Here is a 17,562-nt window from a genome sequence, read left to right on the forward strand (position 1 = left end):
TGCTTGCCATATGCTTTCGATATCTGGCCCGCTCTCTTCTGTCTAGAACTTAGGTAATGGACTAAACAATGCCACCAGGGTGTGAGATGGCAGACCTTTTCACAGAAGACAGCACAGTAATGTCAGTGATATAAGATGTTTTGACCAGGATCACTTTATTGTCTGCTGACAAAGCCAGGATACAAGCATGAATGCTCTGGTTCCACAGTCTTGAATTCGGATACCTAATCGCCTCTTGGACTTACATTTTATGCTCATCATTGGAGTTGTTTGCATAGGTTTTACAACTCCACATCTGAACAAACCAATTTCTAGACCGTCACACTACTGATGCTATGTTCGTTTTTATAGCAATCAATATTTGGTGCAGGAACATTGTTGATAATACCACCTGTTCGTTCTACAAAGCAAAGTACATATACATGCAGGTTTATCCACTTCAGACATAGAAAAGGCTGAGTTGACCTTGTTGGAATTTGGTACTGTAATCTTGCATATGAACACAGATCTCTGCAAAGAGTGCCTCACACACTGAGCTATCTTCTGAACCATTACGTCACTCAAATATATTAATATGCATTTCACCTTTGGCTGTTGTACATGATGAATATAATTCCCACAGAAAGGTGAGAACGCTACAGGAGTTGTGTTGTAGCGCGCGCACAAACTATGTATACCATAGTGAACACAGAAAGCATTACAGGATGAATTCATCACAGCAGAATGTACTTAACAACTGACAGGAAAAAGGTTTAGAGCCTTTAACAGCAACCCATAAAATATCCTTGCATGTGCTACTTAAGTTTGAAAATTAATGGGAACTGAGATCACCTGTCTTTAGATCAGGTAGCCTTGTGGGCCCCCCCTCCGAGGTGGGGGCCTGGGGCAAGTGCGCCTTTTGCCCTCCCATAAAGGCATCTTTGGCCGCACAAGCGGCCACAGACTGGACTGTAGTGCTACAGGGCATGAGCTTAGTGGGATTTACTGAGGCCGAGAAAATAATGGAATGGGTAAGACTCTCTATAAAGCAGAAACCGAGCAATCCCTCCATGTACAAAGCCGAGGAGCCTAAATCGTCATACTCATGATAAGCCCAAAATAATGTTCTGCTCCCATTTACATAGAGCGCAGGAACCTCTCTAATAACTGCCGGGCTATTAGGCAAGTCTATGCAAAAAGGACGAGTATATAATGGGTTAAAGACATGCCCCCGGCGACCAGGACTAATGGAACAAAGGTCGAGCACAGCAGTGCCACCTGCTGGCAGCAGGGTGGAAAACGACAATCCACAGAGCGCAAGGCAGCGTGGTGCTGTGACCAAAGGCAGACAGAAGAGCAAGCCAGAAAGGATCACTGCTTGAAAGAAAGCATGTGATTTAATATTCAGCGCCAGATTGGCACAATACATATAAAAGCTCGGTTCTATGAAGGTTTGCCGCGTTTTTCTGCCGAATGGCAGCTTTGCAGAATTATTTTTCGCTGAATTTGCTGATTATTTTGACCACAAACCAGGGACACCCTGCATCCCCCTTAAACCTACCCCATTATATATCTTAACCCAACTGAACTGACCATATATCTGTTTGTGTTTTAAAACACATCAGCAAAAGAAATGCAGCCAAACCCAATTCGGCAAAGCTGCCATTCGGCAAAAGTGAGCGGAAGGACACAGATATTTATAGATTGTGATTTTCCCATTTCTACCAGGAGTCTTGACAGTTGCTATGCCAACCAGATCTCCTGTTTACCAAGCCCCCCTCTCTTTCTCTATTATCTATAGCAATGGTTTTGGCAGATATGATGGCTGCGCCTTCTATGCCTCCAAATGGCTGTAAAATGCACCGACGTGCCATAGTAAGGCGTAAATGGATAACACCTTTTTTCTTCCTTATTTCTGCGCTCTAGGGCTAAAAAAATAAGCAACAAGGAAAGACACTCCTTCTCTGGACTGATATCTAACACAGCAGCCAGAGGAGGCAAAGCTTTCAAAGCCACATTTCTTTTGCCAGCTCTCTGTAAGGTGGCCACCTGGGCTACTTGACAAACTTTAGTCAAGCATGGCACAAGGATGTCAGTTCTAGGGCAGGTGCCCATTTCAGTCAGGGCATGTTTTTCACTTGATTATACAGCGGACGCGTGGGACCAAATGGGCCATAGATCTGGAAGATGGTTAAAGTTACTTACCATAGTAAGTCATTTTTAGTCTAACGTTGCCCTCTCTGACCCCTCAGCTCTGTCCCAGCCGTTATATCTCGCACAGTCAGAGAAAAGACTGCGGACTAAGGAGCTAGAGGAGAATTAAGAAGCAGATCTTAACAGTGGCATCAGACATAACCCTAAAACATTGAAGCTGAGTAACTAAGATATCAAAGCCCAAGGGCACCTGCTGTAATGCTAGCCATTGTTAGGCTATCACAGTCACAGACAAAGAACTAAAGAAGCAGAAGTGCAAAGAGTGAACGAGTTGCTACAGTGAATAACGTTCATTGTTCTTGACATAAATACAGACAGCCTTCCATCTCAAGATTTTAATGTCAAAAGGCAGCAGGGTCAATGTTGTTATTATGTTTTGCAAGTCGTGGGTCAACAATGAGTTTAAATATATTTCCTTATGTCCAACACTTGTAAGCAGATGATAGACATTGCGAGTGATATGTCGAAATGTTAGTCTGAGTTCTGAAAATTCACTGTGGGTGCAAAGAAAAAGAAAATAGGAGTGTGGCTTGTGACCCTCTGGCTATTGCCTCTTTCAGATTCCGACGCAAGCGGTTAAAGCAGAGGACGCTGCAGGACAAGACGAATGCCATGGTGGACATCTCCAAGGTGCGTGTGTCTCTGAATATCTGACGGAATGATGGCCATCTTGCTGGCACACACATCTTTGCTCTGATCGGCAGGATGCCTATTGTTCCATACTCTTCACATCCATCCCGGTGTGCAGCACTACTTAGGCAATATGACCCGAGCAAGGGGGCATTACCGGTCGGGTAATGCCCCCAGGGCCATAGTCAGAAGCGAGGGCTTTAACAAAGTCCCGGGGGCATTAGCCAATCGGTAATGCCCTCCCCCTGAGGGTCCTATTGCCATTAGTACCCCGGCACATCGTTGCATCGTTACTAATAGCAATTTTTCTCGAGTCGAGAAACCTCACTGCGACTGTTTCTCGACCCGAGAAAAAAAAACAAAAAGATTGGCCACCAGAGATCGAGGAGCAGGGACTATGCGTAGTCCCTACTCCCTTTCCATGATGGCCATTAAAATCAATGTGGAAAAAAAGGAAACCAAAAAATGGCCACCATGGAAATGGATAAGTGAACTACAAGTAGTCTCCTCTCCCTTTCCATGGCGGCCAGTCACAGAAAGAACTTCCGGACGACGTGGAGGTCAGAGCCTACTAGGGCAAATAGTGCCCGGCAAGGGCCAATGAGCTTGCGTTTTATAAGCTCATTGACACTTGCCGGGTACTAATACACATAAGTACACGGCGAGAGTCAACCAGAATGTAAGAAACATTCTGATTGGCTCTCGCCAGGGCATTACCCGGCCGGGAATCCATCAGACGGGATTCCACGCCATTGTCCGTGGTGGGGGCATGGCAGCCCCTCAGCCAATGAGGAGGCTCGAAACGGGGCCATCCCTGCTCCGAGTCTCCCCACGGCTGGAGGCTGCCTTTGTCCCCCGCCGGGGATTCAAGTATTTTATTTATTTATTTTTTCCTCCCCTGCACACAATCCCCTCCCTGCCCTCCCAAACCCACTTACCTTCCGATTTCTGCCTTTTCGATGGCCACCATGGAAAGGGAAAACAGACTCGGTTTTCCCTTTCACAGCAGCCATTTCCTTTGTCATTTTTATTTTCTTTTCTGTTCCGAAACACTGCAGCGTTTCGGACAAGAAAAGAAGGCCATTAGTACCCCGGTCTTGCGGGCCGGGTACTAATAGCAATATGCCCCTCGCCGCGGGGGCATTATCGAGGTAGGTAATGGCCCGGGGCCTTGGTTAAGGCACTCGCTTTGCTCGGGCCTATAACTATAGGCCCTGGGGCATTACCTGACTCGGAAATTCCCACGCAGCCTGGGAATATTGCTTAATTAACCTAGAGAGTTGCAGGCCGCAGTGATATGATATGATAAGGCATTTGTAACGCGCCTATACACAAGTTTTTAGTGTATAGTGTTCAGTGCATCACATTCCTTGTCTCCCACATATCTGCGTCGTTCCTCACCTCTATGTATTCAAGGGTGGACTGGCCTAAAGGGAACTCTGGAGATTTCCCGGTAGGCCTCGCAGGCCTGGGCCTCTTTCGTGTGGTAACTTATTTTATTCCCACATTTTTTCATAGGAAAAGGGTTGGGTTTGCTGAAAATGTGTAATATGGGGCCACTTTGAAAATTATTTTCAGGGCCTCTTTTGCTTCCCAGTCCACCCGTGTATGTATTTAGAGTCATATATTCTCTGTATATTACAAGGTTTAGTTGTATACTAGAACAATATGCCTTTATTTTGGACACATTAATAGATATTTCAGAACAAATATGATTCTGAGGTAAATAATAAATATTGGGTAAGGATAGTGCTTCGTCATCCTGCTCCTTTCAGTCGTATGCTGACGATACCCAAATTGCGTTCAAGCTATCAGGTGACTCGCTGTGTCTCTCCTTCATCCAGGTCTGGGTGTCTGGCAATGTTCTTGGTCTTAATTCCTCAGGCTAAAATCATCTACTTTGTGTCTACCATTCCTCCCTGTTTAACCTTTTCCTAGCACGATTCCTTGGGTCTCCCCCCAATCTGCTAGGAACCTAGACATCATCTTCGATAGCGCACCATCTTTTACTCCTCACATTTTTGAACTCTGCAAGTAAACATATTTCGAGTTTAATTTCCTCACAAGGATGGGCTGAATAGGGCTGTTGTCCTCTCGATTCTATTCTACTCAAATAGCCACTATCTTGGCCTCCCTATATCCTCTCTCCACATGTGGCATATCATCTAGAATAAGGATGCCAGGCTCATCCTTGACCTTTGATCACATCACTCCCCAAATTGCAATACCTCCACTGACTTCCTGCTACTAACAGGATTTCCTTCCACACCCTATGCATCAATCACAGGACCTACTGAGGCTTGGGCCCATGTTACCTCCAATACACATTACTGTTAGGTAGAATCATATGCAGTACCCTTTGGGAACACCACACACAATTAAGACTACAAGTGACAGTACAAATTCACCTTTGGTACAAGCCTGTACTACACAGTAAAGTGGTAGTGATGGCTGAGCAGCCAGACTTATCTCAAGAGTAAAGTGAGCAGTATCAATAATTACACAAAGGACAGCAACTTACTATGGTTCAAGCAAACACTGACTCAAGGTTTCTGAGTAAAAGAATATATATCTATTTACACATAATTTATAAAACAATTCACTAAAGCAAAGCAGTTGAAAAATCACACTCTTAATACACTACACCACACCCAATAGATTCTGGACAAGTTAGACTAAAAATGAAGTGAGAGCAAAATGGCACTCCAGTAATTTAAAAGGGAGGGAAAGACAAGGTTAGACAAAAGTTAAGCAGCACCAACAAGTAAGTCAGCAGGGCAATCTAGAAAAGACAGCTATGGTGAGGAAATCAAATCAAGAGGCCTGGGCCAAAGTCAATGGACCAGAGTCTTTGCAGAGGATCACACAGTTCAGAGTAGTTTGCGGTTAAGTCTTTGCCAAGAGTTCAGAAGGTATTTGGTCAGACGAAAAGTTACTTTAAAGAATAGGAAAGGACAAGCCTGCGGTTTGGCAAAAGATTTCACACACTTTCACTGCGGTTGGACGGAACGAACAACCGGGTTAGCACAGTACCTTAGAAGCAGAAGAATGCTGTAGCTGAGGCAGACGTTCCTGGCAGATCCTGCAGGCTCACTGTTCCTGAAGCGACTTTCGGACTGACACGCTGGAGGAAGACTGGAGGGTCCTGCACTGCTCAGGGAAGAAACCAGCAGAGGAGCAAAACGACGAATAAAAGGTGCGCTCCTTAAAACCCAAGTAGGGTCCGATCCTCCTGGCTATCCAATTCACTGTAGCTGTGCACAGCAAATTCGACCAGAGGAGGGAGGCCTGGCTTGCAGTTTGGTGAACGGGTTGGTCCCACCAGCTCAAGGGGAGAAGATTCCTTGCATATCTTCCCTGTTGCCAAAGTTTGAAGATTCAGACCCGCAGCAGGGCTTCACCGGGAGGTTTAGTCGTGGTAGAGGTCCTCTTCTGTCAGCTTCTCTTCGGTTCTCTCATTCCAGTGGCGACTCTGAATTCCAAACCCACGAGACCTGCTTTTTATGTAGTTTTCCCCCATTCACACAGCCTGGCTGTCAAACACACAGCAGGATGGCTGTCCCGCCGGACAGTCACCACAGCCATTAATACCAGAGTGCGACATGGGTCTGCAAGGAGACCCTGTGCAGGGAGTCTCAAACCCCTCCCTCACATCCTGTCCCCCTCAGAAATTCAGGCATCTAAGGAGGCCTTCTGTGCAGAAGCCCGCGAAAGGCCAGTGAACAAAGGAACAAAACCTGGTTTGGCGCGCAGAGTAAAACCAGAGAAAGACCTTTACAAAAAGAAATGGCGAATAAACCCAGCCGGAAACGAAATAAAATAAAAGGTTTCCAGCGGGTTTATAGTTCGAGGCTACTAACTTAGCCTAAAACCATACCAAGGCTATTTAAATAGACGGCGGTAGGAAAAATAGGGTAGATACCACTGCCACCAGCCAAATCTTAAAGAAAGGGGAACGAAACAATGTTCCTTGAGAGACAGACAAAAAGGGATAACTATTAACCCTTTCCAAAACTCTATGTAAGATAGTTTGTACTGGGTCTGTGTTTTAAAAAGACTAATAAAGTCAATGGTAACTTTACATGTTTCTGGGAGACAGTAGTCAGTCGCAGAAAAATTGAGTTTCAGTGGGAAGTCTGAAAAAGACAACCTTGTGTCACTGCACTCAAGGTGCTGTGTAACACACAGTAAAAGATGATGCCTATGGAGTAGGTGAGGCTCCACAGTCCATGAACACAAGAAAATGTATAGCACATAGCCAAAAACACATGTAAGAGTGGGGAAAAAAGGCTCACACTCTTACCAGGTGAAAAACGAAATCCTAGAAATCCAGCAAAGATGCTGAGGGACTCAGGTAAGGGAAATTAGATATTCTGGAGAATTCTCCCTAACAATCGCCCACTCCCCCCCAGACTAAGGGACAGGAGGATTTAATCCACTCCTGGATGAATCTCTTCACTCTAGACGGTTATAAACATCCTAGAGAGACCATCAGCATTTTGGTGGTGACATCCTGACCTGTGCTCAATGGCTAAATCAAACCCTTGCAGGCAGATTGACCATCTTAGTAGTTTTGGGTTCTCCCCTTTCATTTGCATTAACCATCTCAAGGGTTGGTGGTCGGTTTGAATCACAAAAGTAGGTCCATACAAGTATGGTCTAAACTTCTTCAAAGACCACACAATGGCAAAGCATTCACACTCTATGGTTGCCCACCTTGTCTCTGGTTCCTTCAGTTTCCTACTGATGAAGCAAATGGGGTGCTCCCTACCTTTCTTATCCATTTGACTAAGGACTGCACCTATACCTGTATTGGATGCATCTGTCTGCACAATGAAGGGTTGGTGATAATCAGGAGCTCTTAGGACTGGAGCTTGACAAAGGGCTTTCTTCAGGTTTTCAAAGGCTTCAGTGCACTCCTCATTCCATCTAAGCTTTTTAGGGAATTTTTTCGAGAGGAGACTACATTCAAAGGAGAAGCTATGGTCCCATAGTTCTCAATGAAATTCCTATAGTACCCAGTGAGACCTAGGAAGGCTCTCACTTGGGTTTGAGTAGTAGGGGTGGCCCAGTTTTGTACAGCTCGGACTTTGCTAGGCAATGGCCTTATTTCACCTCCTCCTACCTCATGACCAAGGTAGACCACTTTGCTCTGACCAATATGACATTTGCTTGCCTTTATGGTCAGATGGACCTGCTCAAGAGCCTGCAAAACATATCCTAAGTGGTCAACATGTTCTTTCCAAGTAGGGCTGAACACTGCAATGTCATCCAAGTATGCCATGCTGAAGTCCTCCATCCCATTCATAACCTGATTAACTATCCTTTGAAATGTAGCAGGTGCATTTTTAGTCCAAAAGGCATAACCTTAAACTGGTAGAGGCCTGCTGGAGTTGAAAATGCCGTTTTCTCCTTGGCATGGTCTGTCAGGGCTATTTGCCAATACCCTGACGTTAGGTCAAATGTACTGAGGTACTTGGCTGCACCAAGTTTATCCACCATTTCCTATCTCCTTGGTAATGGATGGGCATCAGTCTTAGTGACTTCATTTAGAGCTCGATAGTCCACACAGAATCTCAACTCCTTGGATCCTGCCTTTGGTACTAGAACAACTGGACTAGACCATGGACTTGTAGATGGCTCTATAACCCAGAGATCAAGCATCTTGTTGACCTCATCCTTTATGTGGTATCTCGCATGTTCTGACATTCTGTAACCTCTGCTTTTCACAGGTAAACAGTCACTAGTGAGAATATCATGCTGGCCCCAAGGGGTCAAGCCTGGGGAAAGTGAAAACAGGGAGGCAAACTGATTCAACAGAAACTTGCACTCATCCTGCTGTTCAGATGTCAAGTTAGAAGAGAGATTAACTCCTCCTATGTTCTCATCTAAAGGTTGGCCTCTGAGAAGGTCAGGTAGAGGTTCACTCTCCTCCTCCTCTTGAGCGGAAGCTAGATGCAAAGCTCCCACTTCTGGTCTCGAGACATATGCCTTCAAACGGTTGGTGTGAAAGACTCTGGGAGCCTCCTTAGGTCTCCCTAAGTCCACCAGATAGTTCACCTCTCCAAGCTTGCCCACAACCTTGAAGGGTCCTATCCATTTGTCCTGCAAGGCCCTCTGCCTTGTTGGCACTATAACTAGTACAAGCCGGTCTTGAGTAAACTCAACCATGCTGGCCTTCTGGTCATGCCAATGTTTGACCAGAGCCTGATCTGCTTTCAAGTTATCATGAGCTTCTGCCATCATGTGTGACATTCTCCTCTGGAGACCTATCACATAGTCAATCACTCTGACTGGCTTGGGGGAAGGAGCACTCTCCAACCCCTCCTTGATCAGGGCCAATGGACCTCTGACTGGATAGCCATAGAGAATTTCAAAGGGACTGTAGCCCACACCCTCTGTGGGACTTCTCTACATGCAAAGAGAAGGCATGGCAGTAGAAGGTTCCACTTTTTCTTAAGGGGTTCCTCTAAAGCACCTATCATGCTCTTCATAGTACGATTAAACCTCTCTAACAGTCCATTTGTCTGTGGATGGTAGGCTGTCGAGAACTTGTAAGTGACTCCACAGTTTTTCCACATGGCTTGCATGTAGTGGGACATAAAGTTGGATCCCCTGTCGGATATCACTTCCTTAGGAAACCCTTCTCTGGTAAAAATAAATACCAAGTAGAGCCTTAGCCACAGCCTGAGCCCTAACAGCTCTCATAGGTATAGCTTCTGGGTATCTTGTAACATGATCTACTACAACCAGGATAAACCTGTTTCCTGAAGATGTGGGCGGGTCAAGGGGACCAACAATGTCAATTCCCACCCTCTCAAAAGGAACTCCCACTACTGGGAGAGGCACCAGGGGTGCCACATTCTTGGCTCCACTTTTGCCAGAGGTTTGGCAAGTGTGACAGCTCCTACAGAATTTGTCAACTTCTGAACCCATTTTAGGCCAGTAGATATATAAAGAGAGCCTTTCCATGGTCTTTTTGAAACTCAAATGACCAGCCAAAGGTATGTCATGGGCCAACTGTAGGCACTGGAGTCTGTTTTCTAGGGGCACTACAAGTCTTTTGCAGTCCCCGGGGATAGACTCAGTCGGTTCACTGTAGAAGAGGCCATCTTTCCAATGCAACCTATGCTTCCCAGGCTCTTGCCCATCGACCTGAGAAGCTGCCTGCAGGCGAAAAGCTTCAAGAGTAGGACACTCTCTTTGTCCTCTGCTGAAGTCTGCCCTGTTGGATCCACCTTCTGCCAGTAAAGACTGCAGCTCAGGATGGTCAACAGGGTCCATATCTCCAACTAAAACAATGTCTTCTTCCAGATCTGATTCTTCAGGAACTGGATCAACCAGATAGGGTTGTACCTCACACTCTGCCTCACCAGGTGGAGGAGTCACAGGTGTGACATTGGACAATCTTGGGGATGTCCTTGTTGGAAGCATAGGGGTGCTGTCTGTCTTTTCTTTTTCTTAGAGGTCTTGGGTTTCCCCTTTGCCTCTCTCTTTCCAGAAATAGCAGTGAGCAGCTCATGTGGAGTTGGGGTGATAGCTTCCTCTATCTCCTCCTCTGGAGAGCCTCTCAAGGTCCTCTCCCTTGCAGGCCTAGTGAGCTCCTGCTACATTTTACTGGGAGGCCTGGGGGTACTAGATACAACTCCAAGAGCTTTCAGGTCATTACCCAACAGGACTCTCCCAGGCACTTCAGTCTGCACACTAACAGGTATTTTGACAGTCATATCATTACACTGGATGAGAGATGGTAACCGGGGAAGCATTTGCACAGGGCCTCCAGCTAACTTGGTTAGGCATTTGGGTGCCTTAGAAAAATCCTCCACCTTGAAAAATGATTAATCAACCACAGTTATACTGGCTCCAGTGTCTCTGATGGCAGGGGTCTCCTGGCCATTCACAAGAACACTATCTTTGTAATACTCTTTAGTATTATCTGGGCTGGAATTATAGACATCTAAATTCTGTTGTTCCCACAAGCCCAGGGACACTAAAACACTAGCTGAGACTCTCATGGGTTCACCAGCCAGTAGGTGAAAGTTTCCACTTGTCATAGGTACTTCTTCCCCTGGGGAGAAGGCTAAGGAGACAGTGTGGGCCCCTGAAGGTTTACCCTTACATCTGGGATCCCCTTTCACATGGTCAGTTGACCCACAAACATAACATTTCCCAAATGTTTTGATGAATGGGGGTTTGTTCTGACCTCCATCTGGTTTGGGTCCAGATAGTGCACTAGCCTGATTCGGTTTCCCTTGTGGTTTACCCTTATGTTGCTTTTTGTGGCCCTCTTTTGGATGGGAGGTATTGGAATTCTCCTTGTTATCTTTCTTTGGCTGTTTTCCCTCATCCTTCTTCTAAGTTGCCCCAGAATCCTTGTGAGTAGCCCTGTTGGAAACCCACAAGTCAGCAGCCTTAGCTAACTTCTTGGGATCTATCACCTTAGAATCCGCCAAGTGCTGTCTGAGCTCAGGAGAGCAGGCATCATAAATTGACTCTAACATAACAAGATTTCTCATACCTTCATAAGTGTTTACTCTGTAACCCTTAACCCAACCATTAAGTGTTTCAAACATTCACATACCCAGGTAGCCCAAGGGGAACCATCATGCTTTCTGAGGGTCCTATACCTCTTAAGGTACTGGGAAGGGGTTTTCCCAAATCTATAAAATTAAAGCTAGCTTCACACACTCATAATCCATCATATCCACCTCCCCCAACTCCATCACAACATCAGATGCAACAGTGGGTGGCCTAGAGAAGAGCCAAGGAAGCAACTTATTCCCTGTAATGTCTTGAATCCCATGGTTATATTCAAACATTGCCAACCAATCCAATATATCAAGCTAAGCCTCATACATACCAACACTTTCTTTAGGCATACAGGGTCTCTTAGGACTGGAAGACCTAGAAGACTCTGGGACAGAAGCATTTTCCAAAGACAACTTTTTCATTTCTAATGCATGATTCAGCTCCATTTCTCTGAGCTTAAGTTCTTGATGCTTTTGTTCAGTTTGAGCATTTATACATTTAAATTCCAATTCAAGCCTCATCTTTTCTAGAGCAATGAATTCAGGACTGAGTGTAGGACCTGGTAGGGTCCCAGTGGACAAAGGTTGAGGTTGCTAATCAGGCAAAGGAGCAGTGAGGCCTACATTGTGAGACACATCTGCCTCATCTAACTCATCAATAACAGACACATTATCATCCTTATCATTTTCCAGATTTGCTGGAGGGGTAGGTATTTCAGACCCATTCTCCAGACTCTGTTTCTCTAACAACCTTTCAATGAATTCTGACTTTTTGCCTTTAACAGAGAGATTCCTATCTCTACACAGATTTTTCAGATAATCCACAGTGTAACTAAGGGGAGTCTCCTGACTGTAGCTTTCCATATCAGACATGATTAAAATTGCTTTTTAGTTTTAGTGATGTTTAACCTTGTGGTTCGTCGATCCAAGGTAATAGCAGCACTCTAAGTGTAATCACTATACTTGATCCCACCGATGTACGCCAGTGTTAGGCAGAATCATATGCAGTACCCTTTGGGAACACCACACACAATTAAGACTACAAGTGACAGTACAAATTCACCTTTGGTACAAGCCTGTACTACACAGTAAAGTGGTAATGATGGCTGAGCAGCCAGACTTATCTCAAGAGTAAAGTGAGCAGTATCAATAGTTACACAAAGGACAGCAACTTAATATGGTTCAAGCAAAAACCGACTCATGGTTTCTGAGTAAAAGAATATACATTTATTTACACATCATTTATAAAACAATTCACTAAAGCAAAGCAGTTGAAAAATCACACTCTTAATACACTACACCACACCCAATAGATTCTGGACAAGTTAGGTAAAATTGAAGTGAGAGGAAAATGGCACTCCAGTAATTTAAAAGGGAGGGAAAGACAAGGTTAGACAAAAGTTAAGCAGCACCAACAAGTAAGTCAGCAGGGCAATCTAAAAAAAAAACTACGGTGAGGAAATCAAATCAAGAGGCCAGGGCCAAAGTCAATGGACCAGAGTCTTTGCAGAGGATCAAACAGTTCAGAGTAGTTTGCGGTTAAGTCTTTGCCAAGAGTTCAGAACAAAGTTGGTCGGACGAAAAGTTACTTTAAAGAATAGGGAAGGGCAAGCCCTCAGTTTGGCGAAAGACTTCACACACTTTCACTTCGGTTGGACGGAACGAACAACCAGGTTAGCACAGTACCTTAAAAGCAGAAGAATGCTGTAGCTGAGGCAGACGTTCCTGGAAGATCCTGCAGGCTCACTGTTCCTGAAGTGTCTGTCGGACTGACAGGAAGACTGGAGGGTCCTGCACTGATCAGGGAAGAATCCAGCAGCAGAGCAAAACGACGAATAAAAGGTGCGCTCCTTAAAACCCAAGTAGGGTCCGATCCTCCTGGCTATCCTGTTCACTGTAGCTGTGCACAGCAAATTCGACCAGAGGAGGGAGGCCTGGCTTGCAGTTTGGTGAACTGGTTGGTCCCACCAGCTCAAGGGGAGAAGATTCCTTGCAGATCTTCCCTGTCACCAAAGTTTGAAGATTCAGACCTGCAGCAGGGCTTCACCGGGAGGTTCAGTTGTGGTAGAGGTCCTCTTCTGTCAGCTTCTCTTCGGTTCTCTCATTTCAGTGGCGACTCTGACTTCCAAGCCCAAGAGACCTGCTTTTTAGGCAGTTTTCCCCCATTCACACAGCCTGGCTATCAATCACACAGCAGGGTGGCTGTCCCGCCGGGACAGTCACCACAGCTAATCATACCAGAGTGTGACATGGGTCTCCAAGGAGACCCTGTACAGCGAGTCCCAAACCCCTCCCTCACATCCTGTCCCCCTCAGACATTCAGGCACCTAAGGAGGGCATCTGTGCAGAAGCCTGCCAAAGGATGGCGAACAATGGAACCAAACCTGGTTTGTCGCTCAGAGTAAAACATGAGAAAGACCTTTACAAAAAGAAATGGTGAATAAACCCAGCCAGAACCGAAATAAAATAAAAGGGGTCCAGCGGGTTTATAGTTCGAGGCTACTAACTTAGCCTAAAACAGTACCAAGGCTATTTAAATAAACCGCGGTAGGAAAAATAGGGTAGATACCACGGGCACCAGCCAAATCTTAAAGAAAGGGGAACAAAACAATGTTCCATGAGAGGCAGATGAAAAGGGATAACTATTAACCATTTCCAGAACTCTATGTAAGATAGTTTGTACTGGTTCTGTGTTTTAAAAAGACTAATAAAGTCAATGGTAACTTTACATGCTTCTGGGAGTCAGTAGTCAGTCCCAGAAAAATTGAGTTTCATTGGGAAGTCTGAAAAAGACAACCCTGTGTCACTGCACTGAAGGTGCTGTGTAACACACAGTAAAAAGATGATGCCTATGGAGTAGGTGAGGCTCCACAGTCCATGAACACATGAAAATGTACAACACATAGCCAAAAACACATGTAAGAGTGGGGGAAAAAGGCTCACACTCTTACCAGGTGAAAAAATTAATCCTAGAAATCCAGCAAAGCTGCTGAGGGACTCAGTAGGTAAGGGAAATTAGCCATTCTGGAGAATTCTCCCTAACAATTACCCACATACCTCTCACCCAGGAACTTGAGATCTTCCTCCTCTAAATCTCTTGCCTTCTTCAGCTCCCAAGAAATAAATTCAGTTTCAGGACCATCAGTACATCTTTGGCCCTTCTTTGCAACTCTGTTCCTCTTGACCTGAGAGAAGAAAATCATCTACTCTTCTGGAATTACCTAAAGACGTTGCTGTTCAAAGTGCTCTTTAACCTGTAGGAGGCTTCTTACTCCAGTATTTGACCTGTTTTTACTAATCTCTCAGCTCCTAGTTGGATCCATAAGACTTTCTCTTACCTACAATAGTCCTGTCTGTTTCTGGGTCCTTGGCCGGCAACTGGCACTTACTTCTCTTTCTCTTGAATTTACACTTATTTACCAGGCCCTTCCTCTTTTTGCCCACATCTTGTTGCACTAATCCAGTCTGAATATTACAAGGCTTTAAAGATCTGTTCTATCCCTCCCTTTCCTTCAACTTTTGGTGCCACAAAATGACCTCTCACTGAGGAAGCCTTATAACTCAACAATAAATAAACAAATGTAAAGTGTAATAAAGTAAAATTAAACATGTCTCAAATCTCCTGTAAATGCTGCAGTAAAATATTATTCAGTCTTCTCATGCCATTGTGGTACCTTTGGCACATTCTCGTACTGCCGTACTTATACGCATTTAGGCCACATAGGTTTGGTATTAGTTTTACTGAAAGTTTCCAGAGTTGATCATTGGCATACCTTACGTATGGTGTGTTTGAAATGTGGGGTCATTTTGGTGTAAAACTCAGGGACAAATATTTGTAATATGGGAAGGCATCATGATGCATAATATGGGAAGGCATCATGATGCAAGACACAGACAGCAGACCTAAAGTTCAAAATCAAACGTCAGGATGGTAGAAGGCCGAACAAAACTAAGGAAAGTCTGAGTCAAAGAGTTCAACTTAAAAGTCTGTCTGTGTCCAAAACATATCCCTGCCCTCAGAGCTAAAGCTAAACAATATGTAGGGATGCCAATAATACAATAAATAGTGTTTAACTCAAAGTTCTGAGCTACTTCCAGCTCGCAGTTCTCTTTCAGCTCCCCTTCCCCAAGTGTAAGAAAGTTCCACAAAAGTCTCAAGATTACCTTTCTCAAGTTCAAGGTGATACAGTTCCAAACAATCCTCGGGATTCCCTTCCCTAAGTTCCAAGCAACACGCTTTAAACACAAAAGGTCTTGAGACTCTGTTAGTAAGACAACACTCATAGTTCCTTAAGTCTCCGGGTTCCCTTCTCCAAGACTATCTTCGCCACTTATACTTGTTTCAGTCATTTCAAGCAGTTTAACACAATTTAAGGTCGACCTAACCCTTTTTCTGGCTTGCCTCACCTGTTCACTTACAGTGCTTTTAATTGGTTTGTTTCACAATGTCCTTGATTGTCAGCATTCAGGGCTCACTGGTCTAGGAACAGTTGTCAGGCCGCACGGTCCGCCCATCACAGGACTTGCAACCAGGATCCCTGGGCTCTCCAGCTCACACAGGTTCTTCAATATTTGCCCCTGTGTACCAAGTCACCTTCACTCAGTTCCTCTTTATCGGCCCCTTGGCTTTCATGTGTAGATTTACACTCCTCTGGCTTTTCCTTGACAGCCTCTTGGCTGTGCCATCAAGTGTCACACACCTCTTGCCAGTCTTTGGCTTTGCTGCACTGCATTCACTCATAAAAGTTAACTTTGAGGAGTTTTTGTTCGTACCCCACCTTTGTATGACACTGTCACACTTATTTGCTTGACCCATAATGTTTTATTCCATTCAGTATTTAATATGCTTAGCTTCAGGGTTTCATTCCATTTGGTGTTCAATATGCATTCATGTCGCTTAATTTTAAGTTTCCATTCAGTTCGATATTCAATATGCATTCATGTCACTTAATCTTAAGCGTCCATTCAGTTTGTTATTCAATATGCATTCATATTGCTTAATTTTAAGTTTCCATTCAGTTCAGTATTCAATATGCATTCATATTTCTTAATCTTAATCTTCAATTCAGTTTGTTATACAATATGTATTCATATTGCTTGATTTTAAGTTTCCATTCAGTTCGGTATTCAATATGCATTTGTTTTGCTTCCTTTCGAGGACCGTTACTTATTTGCAGTCTGCTAGGTATGCTCCAGTGTTCAATCGCCCTCCCCAAAGCTCACAGGTTCTCTGCATCTCCTTCCGGTGGCTCCTGCTGCTTCTTCTCTGCTTCTGAAGCCAGGAAGTCCACTGTTGCCAGCCCCGCTCGCCTGCCGGTTGTTTCCCTTTGCATGCCACACAAATAGATAGTGCCCCAGTCTAGAATTCACATCACTTCAACACAGTGCAAAGTACGCAATGGCAATTTGAAAGTGTCTAATTGTAGTTGATGTATTCATTTATTCCTATTTTAATGAAAAGACCATTATCGAAATTACACAAACATTGTGACGTAACGGTTTCAATCTACAAATCATCATCATCTAACAAGGTATTTTTAAGTGCAAGGGAGGATAAACCTTAGATAGACAAAATCCCAAAACACAGAACACAACCCTGACTATCTCATCTGCAATCATCACATTTCATACACACTTTTCATACCCATACATCCAAGAGTCAATATAAAACAAAAATCAATAAATCTGTTGAAACTATTGGTTTAAAGCACTACCCATGTGTGCCATTCCTTTTTGAAGCATCCTTGACTTTGTTCCAGCAGCCTGTGCTTGTTAGCAATTTCAAGGTACAGGACTTGCTGGCATGGTAAATGAATTGCTTAGAATACAAAGAAAGTCCAAAATCTGAATTTGACTGTCGATTTTGTTGACTGTCGACTCACGTTTCAGGCTACCAACTGTCTCCAGCAGAGCAGGGACCATCCCTCTTAAGGACAATGCACATGAAATTGATAGGGTTCATGTCTCAATTACCTTGACAGTGCCATCGGGTCGCCGTAACGGACATGCAATTGCAGGTTGGTCTGCACCGCCAATGCGACACCCGGCATAAAGCGTTGCTGAAGCCAGGTACGGTCAAATGCTGCTTGTCTGCTTAATGCATATGGCAGTAATCGTAGCCATCTTGGAAGGCTAGCTGCCAGGGTGAAAACTGCATATGTATTCAAAGTGCAAAGTGTCTGACCCCTACGGCTGAAAAATAAGAGTGCCC

General features: G+C 44.6%; 1 protein-coding gene across 2 annotated transcripts in view; it reads left to right on the forward strand.

Annotated features, from left to right (window-relative positions):
- Positions 1 to 17,562, forward strand: part of KCNN4 (potassium calcium-activated channel subfamily N member 4) — a 569,890-nt gene that overhangs the window by 507,932 nt on the left and 44,396 nt on the right. For both annotated transcript variants that reach the window (XM_069640748.1, XM_069640755.1), the window contains exon 7: positions 2,754 to 2,823. In XM_069640748.1, coding sequence (XP_069496849.1) covers positions 2,754 to 2,823 — 70 coding nt within the window. The remainder of the gene's footprint in view (positions 1 to 2,753; positions 2,824 to 17,562) is intronic.

The sequence above is a fragment of the Ambystoma mexicanum genome, chromosome 1q, assembly GCF_040938575.1.
Source record: "Ambystoma mexicanum isolate Mex_15411 chromosome 1q, UKY_AmexF1_1, whole genome shotgun sequence".
NCBI classification, from domain to species: domain Eukaryota; kingdom Metazoa; phylum Chordata; class Amphibia; order Caudata; family Ambystomatidae; genus Ambystoma; species Ambystoma mexicanum.